At 43.3% G+C, this 22,272-nt stretch overlaps 1 protein-coding gene across 3 annotated transcripts in view; it reads left to right on the top strand.

Moving 5' to 3' along the window:
* Nucleotides 1-8,883: 8,883 nt before the first annotated feature.
* lypla2 (lysophospholipase 2) overlaps nucleotides 8,884-22,272 on the top strand; it is a 32,882-nt gene continuing 19,493 nt past the window's right edge. The window contains exons 1-4 of one of the 3 annotated variants that reach the window (XM_070899153.1): nucleotides 8,884-8,953; nucleotides 21,417-21,514; nucleotides 21,648-21,709; nucleotides 21,816-21,921. In XM_070899153.1, coding sequence (XP_070755254.1) covers nucleotides 21,666-21,709; nucleotides 21,816-21,921 — 150 coding nt within the window. In that variant the 5' untranslated portion in view covers nucleotides 8,884-8,953; nucleotides 21,417-21,514; nucleotides 21,648-21,665. The remainder of the gene's footprint in view (nucleotides 8,954-21,416; nucleotides 21,515-21,647; nucleotides 21,710-21,815; nucleotides 21,922-22,272) is intronic. The other 2 variants (XM_070899154.1, XM_070899155.1) reach the window with 2 other exon arrangements.

Below are 22,272 nucleotides of genomic sequence, written 5' to 3'. Positions count from 1 at the left end.
TAATTTTGCTAACAAGTCTACATTGTGGTACTTTGTCAAATGCCGTTTGAAAGTCCAGATACACATCAACTGCACTACCTTCATCAACCCTCTCTTATTTCATCAAATAACTCGATCAAGTTAGTCAAACACAATTTGCCTTTAACAAATCCGTGCTGACTTTCATTTATTAGCCCATACTTTTCCAAATGCCAATTACTTTTGTCTCGGTTTATTGTCTCTCAAAGTTTCCCCAACACTGCTGTTAGGCTGACTGGCCTATAGTTGCTGGGTTTATCCCTCTCCCCTTTTTTAAACAGGGGTGTAACATTTGCAATCTTCCAGTCCTTTGGCAGCCTCCCCATATCCAAAGAAGGATTGGAAGATTGTGGCCAGAGCCTCTACAATTTCTATCCTTACTTCCCTAAGGAACCTAGGATGCATCCCATCCTGTCTGGGTGACTTTTCTACTTTGAGCACTGCCAACCTTTTAAGTACATCCTCTATCTATTTTTATCCTATCCAGTATCACTACTGCCTCCTCCTTTACTTCTACATTGGCAGCATCCGCTTCTCTAGCAAGGACAGATGCAAAGTACTCAAATAAGTTGTATTCATGTGCTAAAATTGCAACCAATAACTTGCATGTTTATATGACCCATTATTAAAGAACAAATATACTATTATTTAGAGGCAGCTTGTGTGGTTTCTCAGGAATTGACTAAAAAGCAGAAGCAAACAACAATAGCAATTGACACTGACTAGTATACAGGAGCAAAAGCCTCCAAACTCCAAACAGATGGTAGAACCAATGCTAACCAAAGAGGGCCATGCTATAATTGTTCAGAATCCTGAGGAGGCATACTATGGGATAGACTGATGTTCATAACATCAGAGAGTATAATCAATCAGAGAAGCCTGGGAGGTGTGAAGCTCAATGAACTGATCCCATGCTAGAGGTGTATGAGATAAGGCTGTATGTACATATGGATCACTCCATAGATGTAGTTGTATCAGCAACACACTATACCCATATTACACAAGCATTCTATTTGCCACTTGTAAATCTCAATCAAGCATAGGAACTGCACCAATTTTGTTGCATTTGGTGGTTATTGAAAAGTTAGCAGTCTCATATATCATGGTGGTCATTGGCCTCCTCAAAAGCACCCAAGATCCCCTCTGCTAGCAGTAACCAAGTTTTTCATTGCATTTAAAACATGTAATTTTCCTTGCAATTTGCCATTGTGATTTTCTTGACTCACGGTGCAGACTGGTGATCTTGCTTAGAGCTTTGCTCCCTCCGCCATCTATCTACCAACTTCTTGGTTTTCCTTAGTTCGTGAGGCCACAAAATGATCAGCTGACTTGGGGACATGCACCCCCTGTCAAGCTAACAAACCTGGAACCACATCCTGAAAAAAATCTCTTACCATTACCCACACGGACACATGCAAAATTGAACTGAGCACTGCTGTAAAAAATGCACAATGTTGCAAATTATAAATTTTAGCATTCCACTCTTGGGTTGTGTTTGGAGAGAGCATGTTGACCTGTGTACTAGAGTAAGTACTGGTAGGTTCAAGAATAACTGATGGTGGTAGCAATGGCGGCAATTCAAAGTAAGTTAAATACACCACACAAGAAGTATGCCACAGAATATTAAAGCCTGTTGCTTTATAAGAATTAGGAACAGGAGTAGGCCATCTAGCCCCTCGAACCTGCTCCGCCATTCAATAAGATCATGGCTGATCTGGTCATGGACTCAGCTCCACTTACCTGCCCTCTCCCTGTATCCCTTAATTCCCTTATTGGTTAAAAATCTATCTATCTTTGACTTGAAAACATTCAATGAGCTAGCCTCAACTGCTTCCTTGGGCAGAGAATTCCACAGATTCACAACCCTCTGGGAGAAGAAATTCCTTCTCAACTCGGTTTTAAATTGGCTCCTCCGTATTTTGAGGCTGTGCCCCTTAGTTCTAGTCTCCCCGACCAGTGGAAACAACCTCTCTGCCTCTATCTTGTCTATCCCTTTCATGAATTTAAATGTTTCTATAAGATCACCCCTCATCCTTCTGAACTCCAACGAGTAAAGACCCAGTCTACTCAATCTATCATCATAAGGTAACCCCCTCATTTCTCGAATCAGCCTAGTGAATCGTCTCTGTACCCCTTCCAAAGCCAGTATATTCTTCCTTAAGTAAGGTGACCAAAACTGCACGCAGTACTCCAGGTGCGGCCTTACCAATACCTTATACAGTTGCAGCAAGACCTCCCTGCTTTTGTACTCCATCCCTCTCGCAATGAAGGCCAACATTCCATTCGCCTTCCTGATTACCTGCTGCACCTGCAAACTAACCTTTTGGGATTCATGCACAAGGACCCCCAGGTCCCTCTGCACCACAGCATGTTGTAATTTCTCCCCATTCAAATAATATTCCCTTTTACTGTTTTTTTTCCAAGGTGGATAACCTCACACTTTCCGACATTGTATTCCATCTGCCAAACCTTAGCCCATTCGCTTAACCTATCCAAATCTCCTTGCAGCCTCTCTGAGTCCTCTACACAACCCGCTTTCCCACTAATCTTAGTGTCATCTGCAAATTTTGTTGCACTACACTCTGTCCCCTCTTCGAGGTCATCTATGTATATTGTAAACAGTTGTGGTCCCAGCACTGATCCCTGTGGCACACCACTCACCACTGATTTCCAACTGGAAAAGGACCCATTTATCCCATTTAAAGATGATTTTTTATAGCCTGTTGGTGCCAATGCTGACTGGAAAGGAAAATAAGTCTAGTTAAAACACTGGACTACATTTAGAGATAATACACTAGCAACAATCCAGAAATAGCACAAGAGATCATACATGTCCACAGTAATGGTTCAAATACTTTGGTTCTGTCTTCATTAAGGAAGACACGAATAACCTCCTGAAAATACTAGGGGACTGAGGGTCTAGCGAGAAGGGGGAACTGAGGGAAATCCTTATTAGTCAGGAAATGGTGTTAGGGAAATTGAAGGGACTGAAGGGCAATAAATCCCCAGGGTCTGATAGTCTGCATCCCAGAGTACTTAAGGCAGTCGCCCTAGAAATAGTAGATGCATTGGTAGTCATTTTCCAACATTCCATGGACTCTGGTTCAGTTCCTACAGATTGGAGGGTAGCTAATGTAACCCCACTTTTCAAAAAAGGAGGGAGAGAGAAAACAGGGAATTATAGACTGGTTAGCCTGACATCGGTGGTGGGGAAAATGCTGGAATCAATTATTAAAGACGTAATAGCAGAGCTTTTGGAAAGCAGTGACAGGCATGGATTTATGAAATGGAAATCATGCTTGACAAATCTTCTAGAGTTTTTTGAGGATGTAACTAGTAGAGTGGATAAGGGAGAACCAGTGGATGTGGTGTATTTGGACTTTCAAAAGGCTTTTGACAAGGTCCACACAAGATATTTGTGTGCAAAATTAAGGCACATGATATTGGGGGTAATGTATTGACGTGGATAGAGAACTGGTTGGCAGACAGGAAGCAAAAAGTAGGAATAAACAGGCAGTGACGACTGGAGTGTCGCAGGGTTCAGTGCTATTTACAATATACATTAATGATTTAGACGAAGGAATTGAATGTAAGGACCAATGTCCTGGGGGAGTGTTTGCTTATGCTGTTGGGGAGGAGTTAAACTAATATGGCAGGAGGATGGGAACCAATGCAGGGAGACAGAGGGAAACAAAAAGGAGGCAAAAGCAAAAGACAGAAAGGAGATGAGGAAAAATGGAGGCAGAGAAACCCAAGGCAAAGAACAAAAAGGGCCATTGTACAGCAAAATTCTAAAAGGACAAAGGGTGTTAAAAAAACAAGCCTGAAGGCTTTGTGTCTTAATGCAAGGAGTATCCGCAATAAGGTGGATGAATTAACTGTGCAAATAGATGTTAACAAATATGATGTGATTGGGATTACGGAGACGTGGCTCCAGGATGATCAGGGCTGGGAACTCAACATCCAGGGGTATTCAACATTCAGGAAAGATAGAATAAAAGTAAAAGGAGGTGGGGTAGCATTGCTGGTTAAGGAGGAAATTAAGGCAATAGTTCGGAAGGACATTAGCTTGGATGATGTGGAATCTATATGGGTAGAGCTGCAGAACACCAAAGGGCAAAAAACGTTAGTGGGAGTTGTGTACAGACCTCCAAACAGTAGTAGTGATGTTGGGGAGGGCATCAAACATGAAATTAGGAGTGCATGCAATAAAGGTGCAGCAGTTATAATGGGTGACTTTAATATGCACATAGATTGGGTTAACCAAGCTGGAAGCAATACGGTGGAGGAGGATTTCCTGGAGTGCATAAGGGGTGGTTTTTTAGACCACTATGTCAAGGAATCAACTAGGGGGGAGGCCATCTTAGACTGGGTGTTGTGTAATGAGAGAGGATTAATTAGCAATCTCGTTGTGCGAGGCCCCTTGGGGAAGAGTGACCATAATATGGTGGAATTCTGCATTAGAATGGAGAATGAAACAGTTAATTCAGAGACCATGGTCCAGAACTTAAAGAAGGCTAACTTTGAAGGTATGAGGCGTGAATTGGCTAGGATAGATTGGCGAATGATACTTAAGGGGTTGACTGTGGATGGGCAATGGCAGACATTTAGAGACCACATGGATGAACTACAACAATTGTACATTCCTGTCTGGCGTAAAAATAAAAAAGGGAAGGTGGCTCAGCCGTGGCTATCAAGGGAAATCAGGGATAGTATTAAAGCCAAGGAAGTGGCATACAAATTGGCCAGAAATAGCAGCGAACCCGGGGACTGGGAGAAATTTAGAACTCAGCAGAAGAGGACAAAGGGTTTGATTAGGGCAGGGAAAATGGAGTACGAGAAGAAGCTTGCAGGGAATATTAAGACGGATTGCAAAAGTTTCTATCGATATGTAAAGAGAAAAAGGTTAGTAAAGACAAACGTAGATCCCCTGCAGTCAGAATCAGGGGAAGTCATAACGGGGAACAAAGAAATGGCGGACCAATTGAACAAGTACTTTGGTTCGGTATTCACTGAGGAGGACACAAACAACCTTCCGGATATAAAAGGGGTCGGAGGGTCTAGTAAGGAGGAGGAACTGAGGCCGATAAATCCCCAGGGCCTGATGGACTGCATCCCAGAGTACTTAAGGAGGTGGCCTTGGAAATAGTGGATGCATTGACAGTAATTTTCTAACATTCCATTGACTCTGGATCAATTCCTATGGAGTGGAGGGTAGCCAATGTAACCCCACTTTTTAAAAAAGGAGGGAGAGAGATAACAGGGAATTATAGACCGGTCAGCCTGACATCGGTAGTGGGTAAAATGATGGAATCAATTATTAAGGATGTCATAGCAGTGCATTTGGAAAGAGGTGACATGATAGGTCCAAGTCAGCATGGATTTGTGAAAGGGAAATCATGCTTGACAAATCTTCTGGAATTTTTTGAGGATGTTTCCAGTAGAGTGGACAAGGGAGAACCAGTTGATGTGGTATATTTGGACTTTCAGAAGGCTTTCGACAAGGTCCCACACAAGAGATTAATGTGCAAAGTTAAAGCACATGGGATTGGGGGTAGTGTGCTGACATGGATTGAGAACTGGTTGTCAGACAGGAAGCAAAGAGTAGGAGTAAATGGGGACTTTTCAGAACGGCAGGCAGTGACTAGTGGGGTACCGCAAGGTTCTGTGCTGGTGCCCCAGCTGTTTACACTGTACATTAATGATTTAGACGAGGGGATTAAATGTAGTATCTCCAAATTTGCGGATGACACTAAGTTGGGTGGCAGTGTGAGCTGCGAGGAGGATGCTGTGAGGCTGCAGAGCGACTTGGATAGGTTAGGTGAGTGGGCAAATGCATGGCAGATGAAGTATAATGTGGATAAATGTGAGGTTATCCACTTTGGTGGTAAAAACAGAGAGACAGACTATTATCTGAATGGTGACAGATTACGAAAAGGGGAGGTGCAAAGAGACCTGGGTGTCATGGTACATCAGTCATTGAAGGTTGACATGCAGGTACAGCAGACGGTTAAGAAAGCAAATGGCATGTTGGCCTTCATAGCGAGGGGATTTGAGTACTGGGGCAGGGAGGTGTTGCTACAGTTGTACAGGGCCTTGGTGAGGCCACACCTGGAGTATTGTGTACAGTTTTGGTCTCCTAACCTGAGGAAGGACATTCTTGCTATTGAGGGAGTGCAGCGAAGGTTCACCAGACTGATTCCCGGGATGGCGGGACTGACCTATCAAGAAAGACTGGATCAACTGGGCTTGTATTCACTGGAGTTCAGAAGAATGAGAGGGGACCTCATAGAAACGTTTAAAATTCTGACGAGGTTAGACAAGTTAGATGCAGGAAGAATGTTCCCAATGTTGGGGAAGTCCAGAACCAGGGGACACAGTCTAAAGATAAGGGGTAAGCCATTTAGGACCAAGATGAGGAGGAATTTCTTCACCCAGAGAGAGGTGAACCTGTAGAATTCTCTACCACAGAAAGTTGTTGAGGCCAGTTCACTAAATATATTCAAAAAGGAGTTAGATGAAGTCCTTACTACTAGGGGGATCAAGGGGTATGGCGAGAAAGCAGGAATGGGGTACTGAAGTTGCATGTTCAGCCATGAACTCATTGAATGGCGGTGCAGGCTAGAAGGGCCGAATGGCCTACTCCTGCACCTATTTTCTATGTTTCTATGTTTGTATGTAATAACTCCAAGTTTGCAGATGACACTAAGCTGGGTGGCAGTGCGAGCTGTGAGGAGGATGCTAGGAGGCTGCAGGAGGACTTGGACAGGTTAGGTGAATGGGCAAATGCATGGCAGATGCAGTATAATGTGGATAAATGTGAGGTTATCCACTTTGGTGGCAAAAACAGGAAGGCAGATTATTATCTGAATGGTGACAGATTAGTAAAAGGGGAGGTGCAACGAGACCTGGGTGTCATGGTACATCAGTCATTGAAGGTGGGCATGCAGGTACAGCAGGCAGTAAAGAAAGCAAATGGCATGCTGGCCTTCATAGCGAGGAGATTTGAGTATAGGAGCAGGGAGATCTTACTGCAGTTGTACAGGGCCTGGGTGAGACCACACCTTGAGTAATGTATGCAGTTTTGGTCTCCTAATCTGAGGAAGGACATTCTTGCTATTGAGGGAGTGCAGCGAAGGTTCACCAGACTGACTCCCGGGATGGCAGGACTGACATATAAAGAAAGACTGGATCAACTAGGCTTATATTTACTGGAAGTTAGAAGAATGAGAGGGAATCTAATAGAAACATATAAAATTCTGACGGGATTGGACAGGTTAGATACAGGAAGAATATTCCCGATGTTGGGGAAGTCCAGAACCAGGGGTCACAGTCTAAGGATAAGGGGTAAGCCATTTAGGAACAAGATGAGGAGAAACTTCTTCACTCAGAAAATTGTGAACCTGTGGAATTCTCTACCACAGAAAGTTGTTGAGGCCAGTTCGTTCGATATTTTCAAAAGGGAGTTAGATGTGGCCCTTATGGCTAAAGGGATCAAGGGGTATGGAGAGAAAGCAGGAATGGGGTACTGAAGTTGCATGATCAGCCATGGTGGTGCTGGCTCGAAGGGCCGAATGGCCTACTCCTACACCTACTTTCTATGTTTCTATGTTAAATAAATCTTAATTGTGGTCATTTATCTAGCTTGATTGATTATTTGATTTTAAAAAAAGACTTGGCATGATTTAACACCTTTCATGACCACCGGACCACTCAAAGTGCTTTAAAGCCAATGAAGTACTTTTGGAGTGTAGTCAGCATTGTAATGTGGGAAACACAGCAACCAATTTGCACACAAGAAAGCTCCCACAAACAGCAATGTGATAATGACCAGATAATCTTTTTTTTTGTTATGTTGATTGAGGAATAAATATTAGCCAGGACACCAGGGATAACTCCCCTGCTCTTCTTCGAAATAGTACTCTGGGATCTTCCACATTCTTTTGAGAGGGCAGACAGGGCCTCAGTTTAACATCTCATCCGAAAGACTGCACCTCCGACAGTGCAGCACTCCCTCAGTTCTGCACTGGAGTGCCAGCCTAGATTTTTGTGCTCAAGTCCCTGGAATGAGACTTGAATCTACAACCTTCTGACTCAGAGGTGAGAGTGCCACCCACTGAGCCATAGTTGAGATATTGACCTGGATAGTAAAATAAATAGTAATTGGACTAGTTTGCAGCTTTTCATTTTCAGATTTATTTAAACTGAAATAAAATTCTGGAACTCCATACCTAACAGCACCATGAGTACCTTCACCACACAGACCAGCAGTTCAAGAAGGCATCTCACCATCACCTTTGCCAGGCAATTAAAGATGGACAATAACTGCTGGCTTTACCAGCAACATCCACATCCTGTGAACGAATTTTTAAAATTCTTAAACTGCCATGGTGGAATTTGAACTCATTTTTTCGGCATTAATAGCCCAAATCTATGGATTACTGGCCTAGTAATTTAACCAATACGCTACCGTACGACCAAGGGGCTAGAATTTGTTTACATGATGGGCTGTTGGCCCTCCTGAATTTTCTCTGAATAACATAGGTAATTCTTGAGATTGTTTTTCAGATGTGTTTGGAAACAGGATGAGGGATTGGGTGTGGTAGGCAGGAAAAAGGCTGAGCTGCAACATTGCACTGATGTTGCCAAATAGTCAGTTAGGTCTGGATAATACTCAGATTATGACTGCTGAATTGTTGCAGTGCATCACGGAAATAAATGAATAAAAAATCACAACTTAAAGATCTGAAGAGTGTGGTGTGCTGAGCAGTGCATGTTTCCAGCTGGCGGGAGAGGAGACCCCGGGAGGGGGAAGGCATTGAGGTGACGTCACCGCCCCACGAAGCGGAAGTGCCCGCCCGGCACGTGACCCCGGCGGAAGCGGCGGTTTGAGTGAGTGGAAGGCCGCTGTGTGTCGGCGGCTCAGTGACAAAAGGTAAGTGTTAGCCTCGAGGGGACGATCGGGGCGGGATGGGCCGGGACTGTCGGTCGGTGGTAAGACGCTCGGTGCCGGCGTTTTCCTGTGGGCGAGCAGCGCGATGGCTGCTGCTGATGAATTGGCGGCTCGGCATCTCTTGTCCGTCAGAGGGAAGCCGGGCCTCCGCCTTCTCCCATCCTCCACTCCCCACAACAGGACCGCTCTGAGGTGACGGCAGTCAGTGCTGGACCTGGTGGTGGTGCGGATGAGGGAGAAGGCGGGCAGGCAGGATTTGTGGTACCATGATAATTTTGTGTTTCTTTTATATAACACGGCAGAGCCTCGGTCTTACGATGAGCATAATGTGTTGATCCAATGGGGCAAGGAGTGGATTTGTGTTTGTACTCCAGGTGATGAGTAGGGGAGTTGAGTGCTGCCGTACAGAGCAGATATATTGGAGATCCCAGTTATTCTGAGCTGTTGTTCTCTCTTCCTAACGAGCAGCAATGTGATATTGTTGAAACCCTTCCCTCAGCGGGGGTCTGATTCTCCCCATCTCGGCAGAATGTAGTGGGTTCAAGTCCCACTCCAGAGACTTGGGCACTGGACTGACACTCCATTGGAGTGCTGCATTGTCGGGGATACCGTCTTTCTCGTGCATGTAAACATCCCATGGCACTATAAATCCCATGGCACTATAATCGAAGAAGGGCAGGGAATTCTCCCTGGTGTCCTGGTCAATGTTTATCCCTCAATCAACATCACTAAAACAGATTAGCTAGTTGTTATCACATTGCTGTTGGTGGGAGCTTGCTGTGCACAAATGGTTGCTGTGTGTCCTATATTACATAAGAACATAAGAATTAGGTGTAGGCCATTTGGCCCCTTGAGTCTGCTCTGCCATTCAATAAGGTCATGGCTGATCTGATCATGGACTCAGCTCCACTTTGCTGCCTGCTTCCCATAACCCTTTACTCCCTTATCTCTCAAAAATCTGTCTATCTCTGCCTTAAATATATTCAATGACACAGCTTCCACAGCTCTCTGGGGCAGAGAACAGATTTACAACCTTCTGAGAGAAGAAATTCCTCCTCATCTCAGTTTTAAATGGGCGTCCCCTTATTCTGAGACTATGACCCCTAGTTTTAGTTTCCCTTATGAGTGGAAATATCGTCTCTGCATCCAACTTGTTGAGCCCCCTCGTGATCTTATTGAAACATATAAGATAACCTTTCATTCTTCTGAACTGCAATGTGTATAGGCTCAACCTATCTTCATAATTCAGCCCCTTCATCTCCGGAATCAACCTAGTGAACCTTCTCTGAACAGCTTCCAGTGCAAGTATATCCTTCCTTAAATATGGAGACCAAAACTGTATGCAGTACTCCAGGTGTGGCCTTGTCAATACGATGTACAGTTGTAGTAGGACTTCTCTGCTTTTAAACTGTATCCCCCTTGCAATAAAGGCCAACATTCCATTTGCCTTCCTGATTACTTGCTGTACCTGCACACTAACTTGTTGTGTTTCATGCCTAATGACCCCCAGGTCCCTCTGTACTGCAGCACGTTGCATTTTTTCTCCATTTAAATTATAATTTGCTTTTCTATTTTTTCTGCCAAAGTGGATAGCCCCACACTTACCCACATTATACTCCATCTGCCAATTTTTTGCCCACTCACTTAGTCTGTCTATATCCCTTTGCAGATTTTTTTTGTGTCCTCCTTACAATTTGCTTTTCCACCCATCTTTGTATCATCAGCAAACTTGCCTACATTACACTCAGTCCCTTCATCCAAGTCATTAATATAGATTGTAAATAGTTGAGGAATCCCTGCGGCATCCCACTAGTTACTGTTTGCCAACCGGAAAATGACCCATTTATCCCGACTCTGTTTTCTGTTAGTTAGCCAATCCTAATATATTACCCCCAACCCCGTGAGCTTTTATCTTGTTCCGTCAACTCTTATGTGGTACCTTATCGAATGCCTTCTGGAAATCCAAATACACCACATCCACTGGTTTTCCCTTATCCACCCTGCTCGTTACATCCTCAAAGAACTCCAGCAAGTTTGTCAAACATGATTCCCTTTCATAAAACCATGCTGACTCTGCTTGATTGAATTATGCTTTTCCAAATTCCTGCTACTGCTTAATAATGGACTCTAGCATTTTCCTAACAACAGATGTTAGGCTAACTGGTCTATAGTTTCCTGCTTTTTGTCTGCCTCCTTTTTTAAATAGGGGTGTTACATTTGCGATTTTCCAATCCGCTGGGACTGCCCCAGAATCCCAGGGAATTTTGGTGGATTACAACCAATGCATCCACTATCTCTGCAGCCACTTCTCAACACTCTAGGATGTAAGCCATCAAGCCCAGGGGACTTGTCCACCTTTAGTCCCATTATTTTATCGAGTACTACTTCATTACTGATTGTATTAAATTCCTTCCTCCCTATAGCTCCTTGATTATCCACTATTGGGATGTTTTTAGTGTCTTCTACCGTGAAGACCGATACAAAATATTTGTTCAGCGTCTCTACCATTTTTCCTGCTCTCCATTATTAATTCATCAGTCTCCTCCTCTAGGCGACCGACATTTACTTTAGCCACTCTTTTCCTTTTTATGTACCTGTAGAAACTCTTACTATCTGTTTTTATATTTCGTGCTAGTTTACTTTCATAATCTATCTTCCCTCTCTTTATCATTGTTTTAGTCGTTCTTTGCTGGCTTTTAAAAGTTTCCCAATCCTCTGGCCTCCCACTCGTCTTGGCCACATTGTATGCCCTTGTTTTCAATTTGATACCATCCCTTATTTCCTTAGTTAACCACGGATGGTTATCCCTTCTCTTGCAGTCTTTCCTTCTCATTGAGATATATTTTTGTTGCGAGTTATGAAATATCTCCTTAAATGTTTGCCATTGCTCCTCAACTGTCCCATACTTTAATCTATTTTCCCAGTCCACTTTAGCCATACCTTTGTAGTCTCCTTTATTTAAGCTTAGGACCTTGGTTTGAGAACCAACTTTTTCACCCTCCAACTGAATTTGAAATTCAATCAACAGTGACTACACTTCAAATGTACTTCATTGGCTGTAAACACTTTGGAATGTCCTTAGGTTGTGAATGGTGCTAAATAAATGCAATTTCTTCTTTTTAAAAAAAAAAGTTCTATTTTGCAGATCAGTTTGGCATATTCTGATTTTTAGCAGTTAGTGATGTGTACGCATACACTAAAAGTTTACTGGTGGATCTTAGACACGCACAGCTGTATGTGGGAGATAGTTTGCCAAAAGCTTGCAAAAAAAACATTCTGTTTGTTTCACCCTGAATGTTTTGAATGTATATTGATGTATGTAATGAATTCAATTTGCCCTGATTCAAATCTGAATACTCAAATGTATAATCCTTTATCTTCATACAGCAAGAGTATTCTCCAAGGCCTGGATTGTGGTTACTGGTTTATTGACAAACGTTTTGAATTTTGAGCCATGGGTTGTGATGAATGAGAAATGACCAGTGGTTAATTGGTGACAAACAGTATCTAGAAGATATGTAGTGATCATTTGTCAAATGTAACAGATTTTTTCAGCTCTACCTCCACAGAAACCAGTGTATAGGTTATGCCTGTCAGTGGGCTTTTATGACCTGCAAGCACAGGGATGTAGAGATGTATTCAAAATTGAATCTAAAAGTCATGGGTGTGACCTATTCCCACCAGGGTGAATGGAAATTCTGGATCATTTGCCTGGTAAATAACACCCAGTAGCTCTGTGTGCTTTTGTTTTGTGTTCAGAAAATAACTTGAAGATCAGTGCTTCAAACACTGCACCATGAAGTGGTGTGAAGTTATTTTGAGCCTTTGATTCTCCACACAAGTTCCTTGTTTTAGCTGTTCTAGCAGTGTGGGAAAGCTCGGCACAAGCGAGGCATTATTTACAGGGTTCATACCTCTGTGACATACTTTCCAGAAGCCAGGTGATTGGTGTTGGTAGAGGCTAGGAGCCGGTCATCTGCCTGCCTAATTGGCTTGAGATAGGTAATGGTGGGGGTGGTGGGCAGGAATAATCTCCTAAAAGTAGACAACATTGGAAATATAGAAAAGTCCCAACTCGTGCTGCTAATATGGAAGCTTTGTGATTGGGAACAGGAAGTGATTTAGATGTAAATGGGCATTGTAAAGTGCTGATAGATTTCCCTTAGTTAGTACCAATATTGGGCTAATGAATTGACCAGATCCAGGTCAATGCTTTAATCCCTCTGACTTTGCCCCACTTTAACCTCGGCAATCTCCTCCAGCCATATGACCAGGGCTGGGAGCTCAACATCCAGGAGTATTCAACATTTAGGAAGGATAGCCAGAAAGGAAAAGGAGGTGGGGTGGCATTGCTGGTTAAAGAAGAAATTAATGCAATAGTAAGAAAGGACATTAGCTTGGATGATGTGGAATCGGTATGGGTGGATACCAAGGGGCAGAAAACGCTAGTGGGAGTTGTGTACAGACAACCAAACAGTAGTAGTAGTAAGGTTGGGGACAGCATCAAATAAGAAATTAGGGATAAAGGTACAGCAGTTAACATGGGTGACTTTAATCTACATATTGATTGGGCTAACCAAACTGGTAGCAATGCAGTGGAGGAGGATTTCCTGGAGTGTATTAACATAGAAACATAGAAAATAGGTGCAGGAGTAGGCCATTCGGCCCTTCTAGCCTGCACCGCCATTCAATGAGTTCGTGGCTGAACATTCAACTTCAGTACCCCATTCCTGCTTTCTCGCCATACCCCTTGATCCCCCTAGTAGTAAGGACCTCATCTAACTCCTTTTTGAATATATTTAGTGAATTGGCCTCAACAACTTTCTGTGGTAGAGAATTCCACAGATTCACCACTCTCTGGGTGAAGAAGTTCCTCCGCAGCTCGGTCCTAAATGGCTTACCCCTTATCCTTAGACTGTGACCTCTGGTTCTGGACTTCCCCAACATTGGGAACATTCTTCCTGCATCTAACTTGTCTAACCCCGTCAGAATTTTAAATGTTTCTATGAGGTCCCCTCTCATTCTTCTGAACTCCAGTGAATACAAGCCCAGTTGATCCAGTCTTTCTTGATGGGTCAGTCCTGCCATCCCGGGAATCAGTCTGGTGAACCTTCGCTGCACTCCCTCAATAGCAAGAATGTCCTTCCTCAGGTTAGGAGACCAAAACTGTACACAATACTCCAGGTGTGGCTTCACCAATGCCCTGTACAACTGTAGCAGCACCTCCCTGCCCCTGTACTCAAATCCCCTTGCTATGAAGGCCAACATGCCATTTGCTTTCTTAACCGCCTGCTGCACCTGCATGCCAACCTTCAATGACTGATGTACCATGACACCCAGGTCTCTTTGCACCTCCCCTTTTCCTAATCTGTCACCATTCAGATAATAGTCTGTCTCTCTGTTTTTACCACCAAAGTGGATAACCTCACATTTATCCACATTATACTTCATCTGCCATGCATTTGCCCACTCTCCTAACCTATCCAAGTCGCTCTGCAGCCTCACAGCATCCTCCTCGCAGCTCACACTGCCACCCAACTTAGTGTCATCCGCAAATGTGGAGATACTACATTTAATCCCCTCATCTAAATCATTAATGTACAGTGTAAACAGCTGAGGCCCCAGCACAGAACCTTGCGGTACCCCGCTAGTCACTGCCTGCCATTCTGAAAAGTACCCATTTACTCCTACTCTTTGCTTCCTGTCTGACAACCGGTTCTCAATCCATGTCAGTACACTACCCCCAATCCCATGTGCTCTAACTTTGCACATCAATCTCTTGTGTGGGACCTTGTCGAACGCCTTCTGAAAGTCCAAATATACCACATCAACTGGTTCTCCCTTATCCACTCTACTGGAAACATCCTCAAAAAATTCCAGAAGATTTGTCAAGCATGATTTCCCTTTCACAAATCCATGCTGACTTGGACCTATCATGTCACCTCTTTCCAAATGCAGGGATGGTTTTCTAGACCAATATGTCGAGGAACCAACTAGGGAGCTGGCCATCCTAGACTGGGTGATGTGTAATGAGAAGGGACTAATTAGCAATCTTGTTGTGCGAGGCCCCTTGGGGAAGAGTGACCATAACATGGTGGAATTATTTATCAAGATGGAGAGTGACAGTTAATTCAGAAACTAGGGTCCTGAACTTAAGGAAAGGTAACTTTGATGGTTTGAGGCATCAATTGGCTAGAATAGACTGGCAAATGATACTTAAAGGGTTGACGGTGGAAAGGCAATGGCAAACATTTAAAGATCACATGGATGAACTTCAACAATTGTACATCCCTGTCTGGAGTAAAGATAAAACAGGGAAAGTGGCTCAACTGTGGCTAACAAGGGAAATTAAGGATCGTGTTAAATCCAAGGAAGAGGTATATAAATTGGCCAGAAAAAGCAACAAACCTGAGGACTGGGAGAAATTTAGAATTCAGCAGAGGAGGACAAAAGGTTTAATTAAGAGGGGGAAAATAGAGTACGAGAAGAAGGGAACATAAAAACTGACTGCAAAAGCTTCTGTAGATTTGTGAAGAGAAAAAGATTAGTGAAGACAAACGTTTGGTCCTTTGCAGTCTGATTCAGATGAAATTATAATGGGGAACAAAGAAATGGCAGACCAATTGAACAAATACTTTGGTTTTGTCTTCACGAAGGAAGACACAAATAATCTTCCGGAAGTACTAGGGAACCGAGGGTCTAGTGAGGAGGAGGAATTGAAGGATGTCCTTATTAAGTGGGAAATTGTGTTCGGGAAATTGACGGGATTTAAGGCCGATAAATCCCCGGGGCATGATAGTCTGCATCACAGAGTACTTAAGGAAGTGGCCATAGAAATAATGGATGCATTGGTGATCATTTTCCAACAGTCTATTGACTCTGGATCAGTTCCTATGGACTGGAGGGTAGCTAATGTAACACCACTTTTTAAAAAGGGAGGGAGGGGGAAAGCAGATAATTATAGACTGGTTAGCCTGACATCAGTGGTGGGGAAAATGTTGGAATCAATTATTAAGGATGAAATAGCAGCGCACTTGGAAAGCAGTGACAGGATCAGTAGAAGTCAGCATGAATTTATGAAGGGGAAATCATGCTTGACAAATCTTCTGGAATCTTTTGAGGATGTAACTAATAGAGTGGACAAGGGAGAACTAGTGGATGTGGTGCATTTGGACTTTCAAAAGGCTTTTGACAAGGTCCCACACAAGAGATTGGTGTGCAAAATCAAAGCACATGGTATTGGCGTGGATAGAGAACTGGTTGGCAGACAGGAAGCAGAGAGTCGGGATAGACGGGTCCTTTTCAGAATGGCAGGCAATGACTAGTGGAGTGCCGCAGGGCTCAGAGCTGGGACCCCAGCTCTTTACAATATACATCAATGATTTGGATGAAGGAATTGAGTGGAATATCCCCAAGTTTGCAGATGACACTAAAGTGGGTGGGGGTGTGAGCTGTGAGGGGGACACTAGGAGGCTGCAGGGTGACTTGGACAGGTTAGGTGAGTGGGCAAATGCATGGTAGATGCAGTATAATGTGGGTAAAAGTGAGGTTATCCACTTTGGGGGCAAAAACGCGAAGACAGAATATTACCTGAATGGCGGCAGATTAGGAAAAGGAGAGGTGCAACGAAACCTGGGTGTCATGGTTCATCAGTCATTGAAAGTTGGCATACAGGTACAGCAGGTGGTGAAGAAGGCAAATGGTATGTTGGTCTTCATAGCTAGGGGATTTGAGTATAGGAGCAGGGAGGTCTTACTGCAGTTGTACAGGGCCTTGGTGAGGCCTCACCTGGAATATTGTATTCAGTTTTGGTCTCCTAATCTGAGGAAGGACGTTTTTGCTATTGAGGGAGTGCAGCGAAGGTTCACCAGACTGTATCCAGGGATGGCAGGACTGATATATGAGGAGAGACGTGATCAACTGGGCCTTTATACACTGGAGTTTAGAAGGATGAGAGGGGATCTCATAGAAACATATAAGATTCTTACGGGATGGATTAGATGCGGGTAGAATGATCCCGATGTTGGGGAAGTCCAGAACCAGGGGACATTGTCTTAGGATAAGGGGTAGGCCATTTAGGACTGAGATGAGGAGAAACTTCTTCACTGAGTTGTTAACCTGTGGAATTCCCTGCCGCAGAGAGTTGTTAATGTCAGTTCATTGGATCTATTCAAGAGGGAGTTAGATATGGCCCTTACGGCCAATGGGATCAAGGGGTATGGAGAGAAAGCAGGAAAAGGATACTGAGGGAATGATCAGCCATGATCTTATTGAATGGTAGTGCAGGCTCGAAGGGCCAAATGGCCTACTCCTGCACCTATTTTCTATGTTTCTATGTCTCTGCATGGATTCTCTGTTCCTTGCACAGCCTTCATTATGCCACCTTCCCCTTGAACTTCCTCTCCCACCATCTCTACCTTGTTTCCTCCCTTCTTGCCTACAAAAGCCTTCCTAATACCCTTATCTTCTGTTGTTATCTTTCAACTTTTTCCCCTAAGAAATAGGAGCAGGAGTAGGCCAATCGGCCCCTCGAGCCTGCTCTGCTATTCAATAAGATCATGGCTGATCTAACTCCAATCCACTTTTCTGCACTATCCCCATATCCCTTGATTCCCTTAATATTCTAAAATCTATTGATCTTTGTCTTGACTACTATACTCAATGACTGAGCATCCACAGCCCTCTGGGGTAGAGAATTCCAAAGCTTAACCACCCTCTGAGTGAAGAAATTTCTCCTCACCTCAGTCCTAAATGGCCGACCCCTTATTCTGAGACTGTCACCCCTGGTTCTAGAGTCCCCAGCCAGAGGAAACATCCTCCCTGCATCTACCCTGTCAAGCTCTAAGAATTTTGTATGTTTCAATGCGATCACCTCTCATGCTTATAAACTCTTGAATATAGGTCTAGTCTACTCGATCTCTCCTCATAGGACAATCCCCCCCCCCCCTCCCCAATCCCAGGAATCAGCCTGGTGAACCTTCTTTGCATTCCCTCTACGGCAAATATATTCTTCCTTGGGTAAGGAGGCCAAAACTGTACACAATGCTCCAGGTATGTTCTCACCAGGGCCTTATATAATTGCAGTAAGATGTCTTTACTCTTGTACTCAAATCCTCTTTTATAATAAAGGCCAACATACCATTTGCTTTCTTAATTGCTTGCTGTACCTGCATGTTAACGTTAACTTTCAGTGATTCCTGTACAAGGACACCCAGGTCCCTCTGAACACCAACATTTCCCAATCTCTCTCCGTTTTTAAAAAAAGTACTCTGGTGTCTACTCTGAAAGTGCTCCTAAGATGTCTTTGTGCATGACTACTATGAGATTTGTTGAAGGAACTTTTGACAACTTAATTAAATGTTTTGTGTGTAATTTTATTACACTATTAGTTTATAATTATATATACAGATATAATGTATAATATTTACATGTGGACATTTTCAAGAGTGCCTACAGGTTGATTTATACCCAATGAGATGAAAAATCCAAAACGGCTATTATTTCTAAGTGACCTGAGTATCTCCGGTAGGTTTTATATCTGCCCCTGGGATAACATCCATAATACCTTGCCCAAGTAGCTATTATGCTTGTGTGAGCCTACACAGCGGAGTGGTGAATCGATTCAACTGTGCATGCATCACGGTCAAACCTGATCTGTTCTCTCCCAATGGCCACAGCATGCACTTTCCAGTGGAAGTTGTTGAGGTCAGTTGTGACATCTCCATTGTCTCAGCTGAAATCTGAAAAATCACCGCGAGACCCAGATTTGAACCTGAATTTTCTGATCAGCGTGGCTTTGTGTTGCATCCTGTGCTTCATTTGCCAAGTGCACTGTCATAGAACTTGTACTTTTGTCAACCTTGCAGATGACTGCACTAAAAATAGAAATGATCAATGATCTGCAGGAACATCTGGCTTTCTAGTGTGCGCATTTGGATAAGTTGCAAAGGACAATAGCATGATGCGCATATAATAAATAACAGTAATGAGGACATCCTGAAGATGTGGAAGGCGCTGTATGAATGTGAATTTGTTCCTTTAATTGTGTGGGCAAACAGAGTATGCAAGGTGGTACTCAATCTTTAGTGAGTGACTCTATGGCCCTGCATTGTCTTGTCATTGTAAAGGTGAAGTTGTTTTAAATTCATGTTTTGATGTGCTTTGGGATTAATTCCCAGTGGGTACAATCCTCAGTTCATTTGTGCCACTGTGGTTTTTTTTATACTTGTGAAATCTCAGAAGAATTGTTGCTGATACAATCCTCTAAATTTCTCATGACTTCTTAACAAACATAATGCATTTATGTATTCATTGAGTTCTGTTTTTTAAAAAGGTTCTTGTGACACCGAGCCTCGTGATTTGAAATTCTTGTTATTGTTAACAAAAAGTAATTGAGACCCTTCTGCAGTCAATTCTTTGCATGCAGAATGGCACAAGTTCATTTCAGAACTTCTGCCAACAGCCAGAGTCCTTTGCACTTGAGTTTGTAGTTCTTTATGAACAGATCCATATGCTCAGGGATGTGGCACATTCGTCCATTACCTCCACTGTGTGTCCAATGTAGAGCTAGGTTTTGCTAGCTGTACTGTCAGAATGAAACAAGCATTCATTTTGTTCATTGTAATCAGGTTAATTATCTCTTCATTAAAAATTAACTGTCTGAAAGACTAGACAGCCATCTAAATGTACATTTATAATTAATACAGTTGGCATAACGGTTGTTAATCTGACAATCTCCAAAGCACAGTAGCCTTGGATAATACTTCAGAATATTTATACCATCTGGTTTGCTCCTAAAAGTTAATTTAAATCTGATTTTTTTTTTAATCAATATTTATTGTCCTTCAAACTCTGCATGCATTCTCTTCCTTCCCCTACCCCAAACTGGAGAATTTGTCCCGTTGACATTCTTGTGGGTGCTCTTGTCATCTGATCAATGGCTATCAGGGTCCTAAAGATGAAATACTTTGCTCCAGCCAGGGACTAGTCAAGGACTGGAGCAAACTAGGGCAGAGACAGGGCTCAAACTTCTGACCAATTGGTTGGGCATTAGTGCTTGATGCTTAACAGCTGGAGTTACAACATTAACCTACATTAGGATGCTGTATAGTTTCTCTCAGCAACCTAATCGGAGAGTTTCAATTGAGTTAAAAGTGAAATAGATAATATTTGTAATAAGATTGCTCATGAAATAATACCAAACACAAAGAATAAACAGTAAAACAGATCTCATTGTGGTTCTTGCTGAAATAAAACCTCAGTGATGAACAGAGGCAGGAAGCAAAGGGTGATGGGTTGATGGGTGTTTTTGTGACTGGAAGGATGTTTCCAGTGGGGTTCCGCAGGGCTCAGTACTGGGTCCCTTGCTTTTTGTGGTATACACCAATGATCTAGACTTGAATATAGGGGGTATGATTAAGAAGTTTGCAGATGATTCTAAAATCGGCTGTGTGGTTGATTATGAAGAAAGCTGTGAATTGCAGGAAGATGTCAATCAACTGGGCAGGTGGGCAGAACAGTGGCAAATGGAATTTAATCCGGAGACGTGTGAGGTAATGCATTTGGGGAGGGGTAACAAGGAAAAGGAATACATATTAAATGGTAGGACACTGAAGTGTAGAGGAACAAAGGGACCTTGGAGTGCATGTCCACAGATCTCTGAAGGTAGCAGGCCAGGTAGATAAGGTGGTTAAGAAGGCATAAGGAATGCTTGCTTTTATTACCCAAGGCATAGAATATAAGAGTGGGGGGGGGGGGGTTAAATGCTTGAACTGTATAAAACACTAGTTAGGCCACAGCTGTACTGCATGCAGTTCTGGTCACCGCATTACAGGAAGGACGTGATTGCACTGGAGAGAAGAATTACGAGGATGTTGCTGGGAGTGGAGAATCTTAGCTATGAGGACCGATTGGATAGGCTGGATTTGTTTTCCTTGGAACAGAGGAGGCTGAGGGGAGACCTCATTGAGGTGTATAAAATTATGAGGGGCCTAGATATAGTGGTAGAAAGGGCCTATTTCCCTTAGAGGAGTCAACAACCAGGGGGCATAAATTTAAAGTAATCAGAAGGTTTTGAGGGGAAATTTTTTCATGCAGAGGGTTATGGGGGTCTGGAACTTACTGCCTGAAAGGGTGGTAGAGCCAGAAATCCTCACCACATTTAAAAAATACTTGGATGTGCACTTGAAGTGCCGTAACCTGCAGTGTTACGGACCCAGAGCTGGAAAGTGGGATTAGGCTGGATAGCCTCTTGTTGGCCGGCACGGACACGAAGAGCCAAAATGTCCTCCTTCCATGCTGTAAACTTCTATGATTCTGTGAACATGCTGATATTTTGAGGACTGATTGTCAATTTCTTAGTTCGTGTTAACTTTTTTCCTATTGCTTGGTGTAAATAATTTTGATAAAGTAGATTGCATCTTGATTGGGTATGTTCCTCTTGCAGTCTTGGTCTCCGAAAGTAATCCACCAGCAGCCTGTGTACAGGTGGACCAGACACCTCATAATGTACACCAAGAACCTGCTGGTAGTAAGAGTGTAACGGTGAGCCATGCGATTTGGGCATGTGGTCCTACAAATACACCAAGATGATTTATAACTCCTCGTAAATATGAATGAAGGGGCCGTGCATTGTAAAGAATACCTGTTTGACTGGATTGTGTTTCATGTATGTCAGGAAAGCACGGTGTTCTTCATGGCGAGTTTGGGTATCTGCACCCGTCATTTCTGGGCTCTGAGGTGAGTGTCTGATAAGTGTTCTCAGTATTATAATTGGCAGGTGTGCCGCTGGATGTGCTTAGTCACGATTATTCCTGCTTCTCACTCTGGTCCCGTGTATCTACAGATTTCGCAGTTGGCGCTTGTGTCGTTGTATGTGTGGTAACAACATGTCATTGCCGCTGCTCGATGAGGCTGCGACTGTATCTGGGACAGAACGGGAGACTGCAGTGGTAAGAAATCTGTTCTCTTGCTCTGTCCATTATCTGTAAGGTGGCATCTGCTGGAACCCAATTTTTGGGACTCGCTTCAGATTTATAAAATAGCTTTTTGAATCCTCTCTGTTCTCTGATCTCTGATAACATTGAGTATTGCAGTTTTTAAGGGATCCTGCATTAGCTTGTGCTCAACTAAAACACGCAGGGACTGGCTGATGCTGCATTGTTCTTTTTAACGATAGACCTGGATTTGAACCAGCAATCTCTGGCCTTTATGAAACTCAAGGTTGCGAGCACCCCATTTAATATGCTGAACGACACTCCGCTATTCAAGCTTGTATGAAAAATTTGTTTTTGTTATCTCAT

The sequence above is a fragment of the Pristiophorus japonicus genome, chromosome 14, assembly GCF_044704955.1.
Source record: "Pristiophorus japonicus isolate sPriJap1 chromosome 14, sPriJap1.hap1, whole genome shotgun sequence".
Classification (NCBI taxonomy): domain Eukaryota; kingdom Metazoa; phylum Chordata; class Chondrichthyes; family Pristiophoridae; genus Pristiophorus; species Pristiophorus japonicus.
This window is presented reverse-complemented; position numbering and strand designations above follow the sequence as displayed.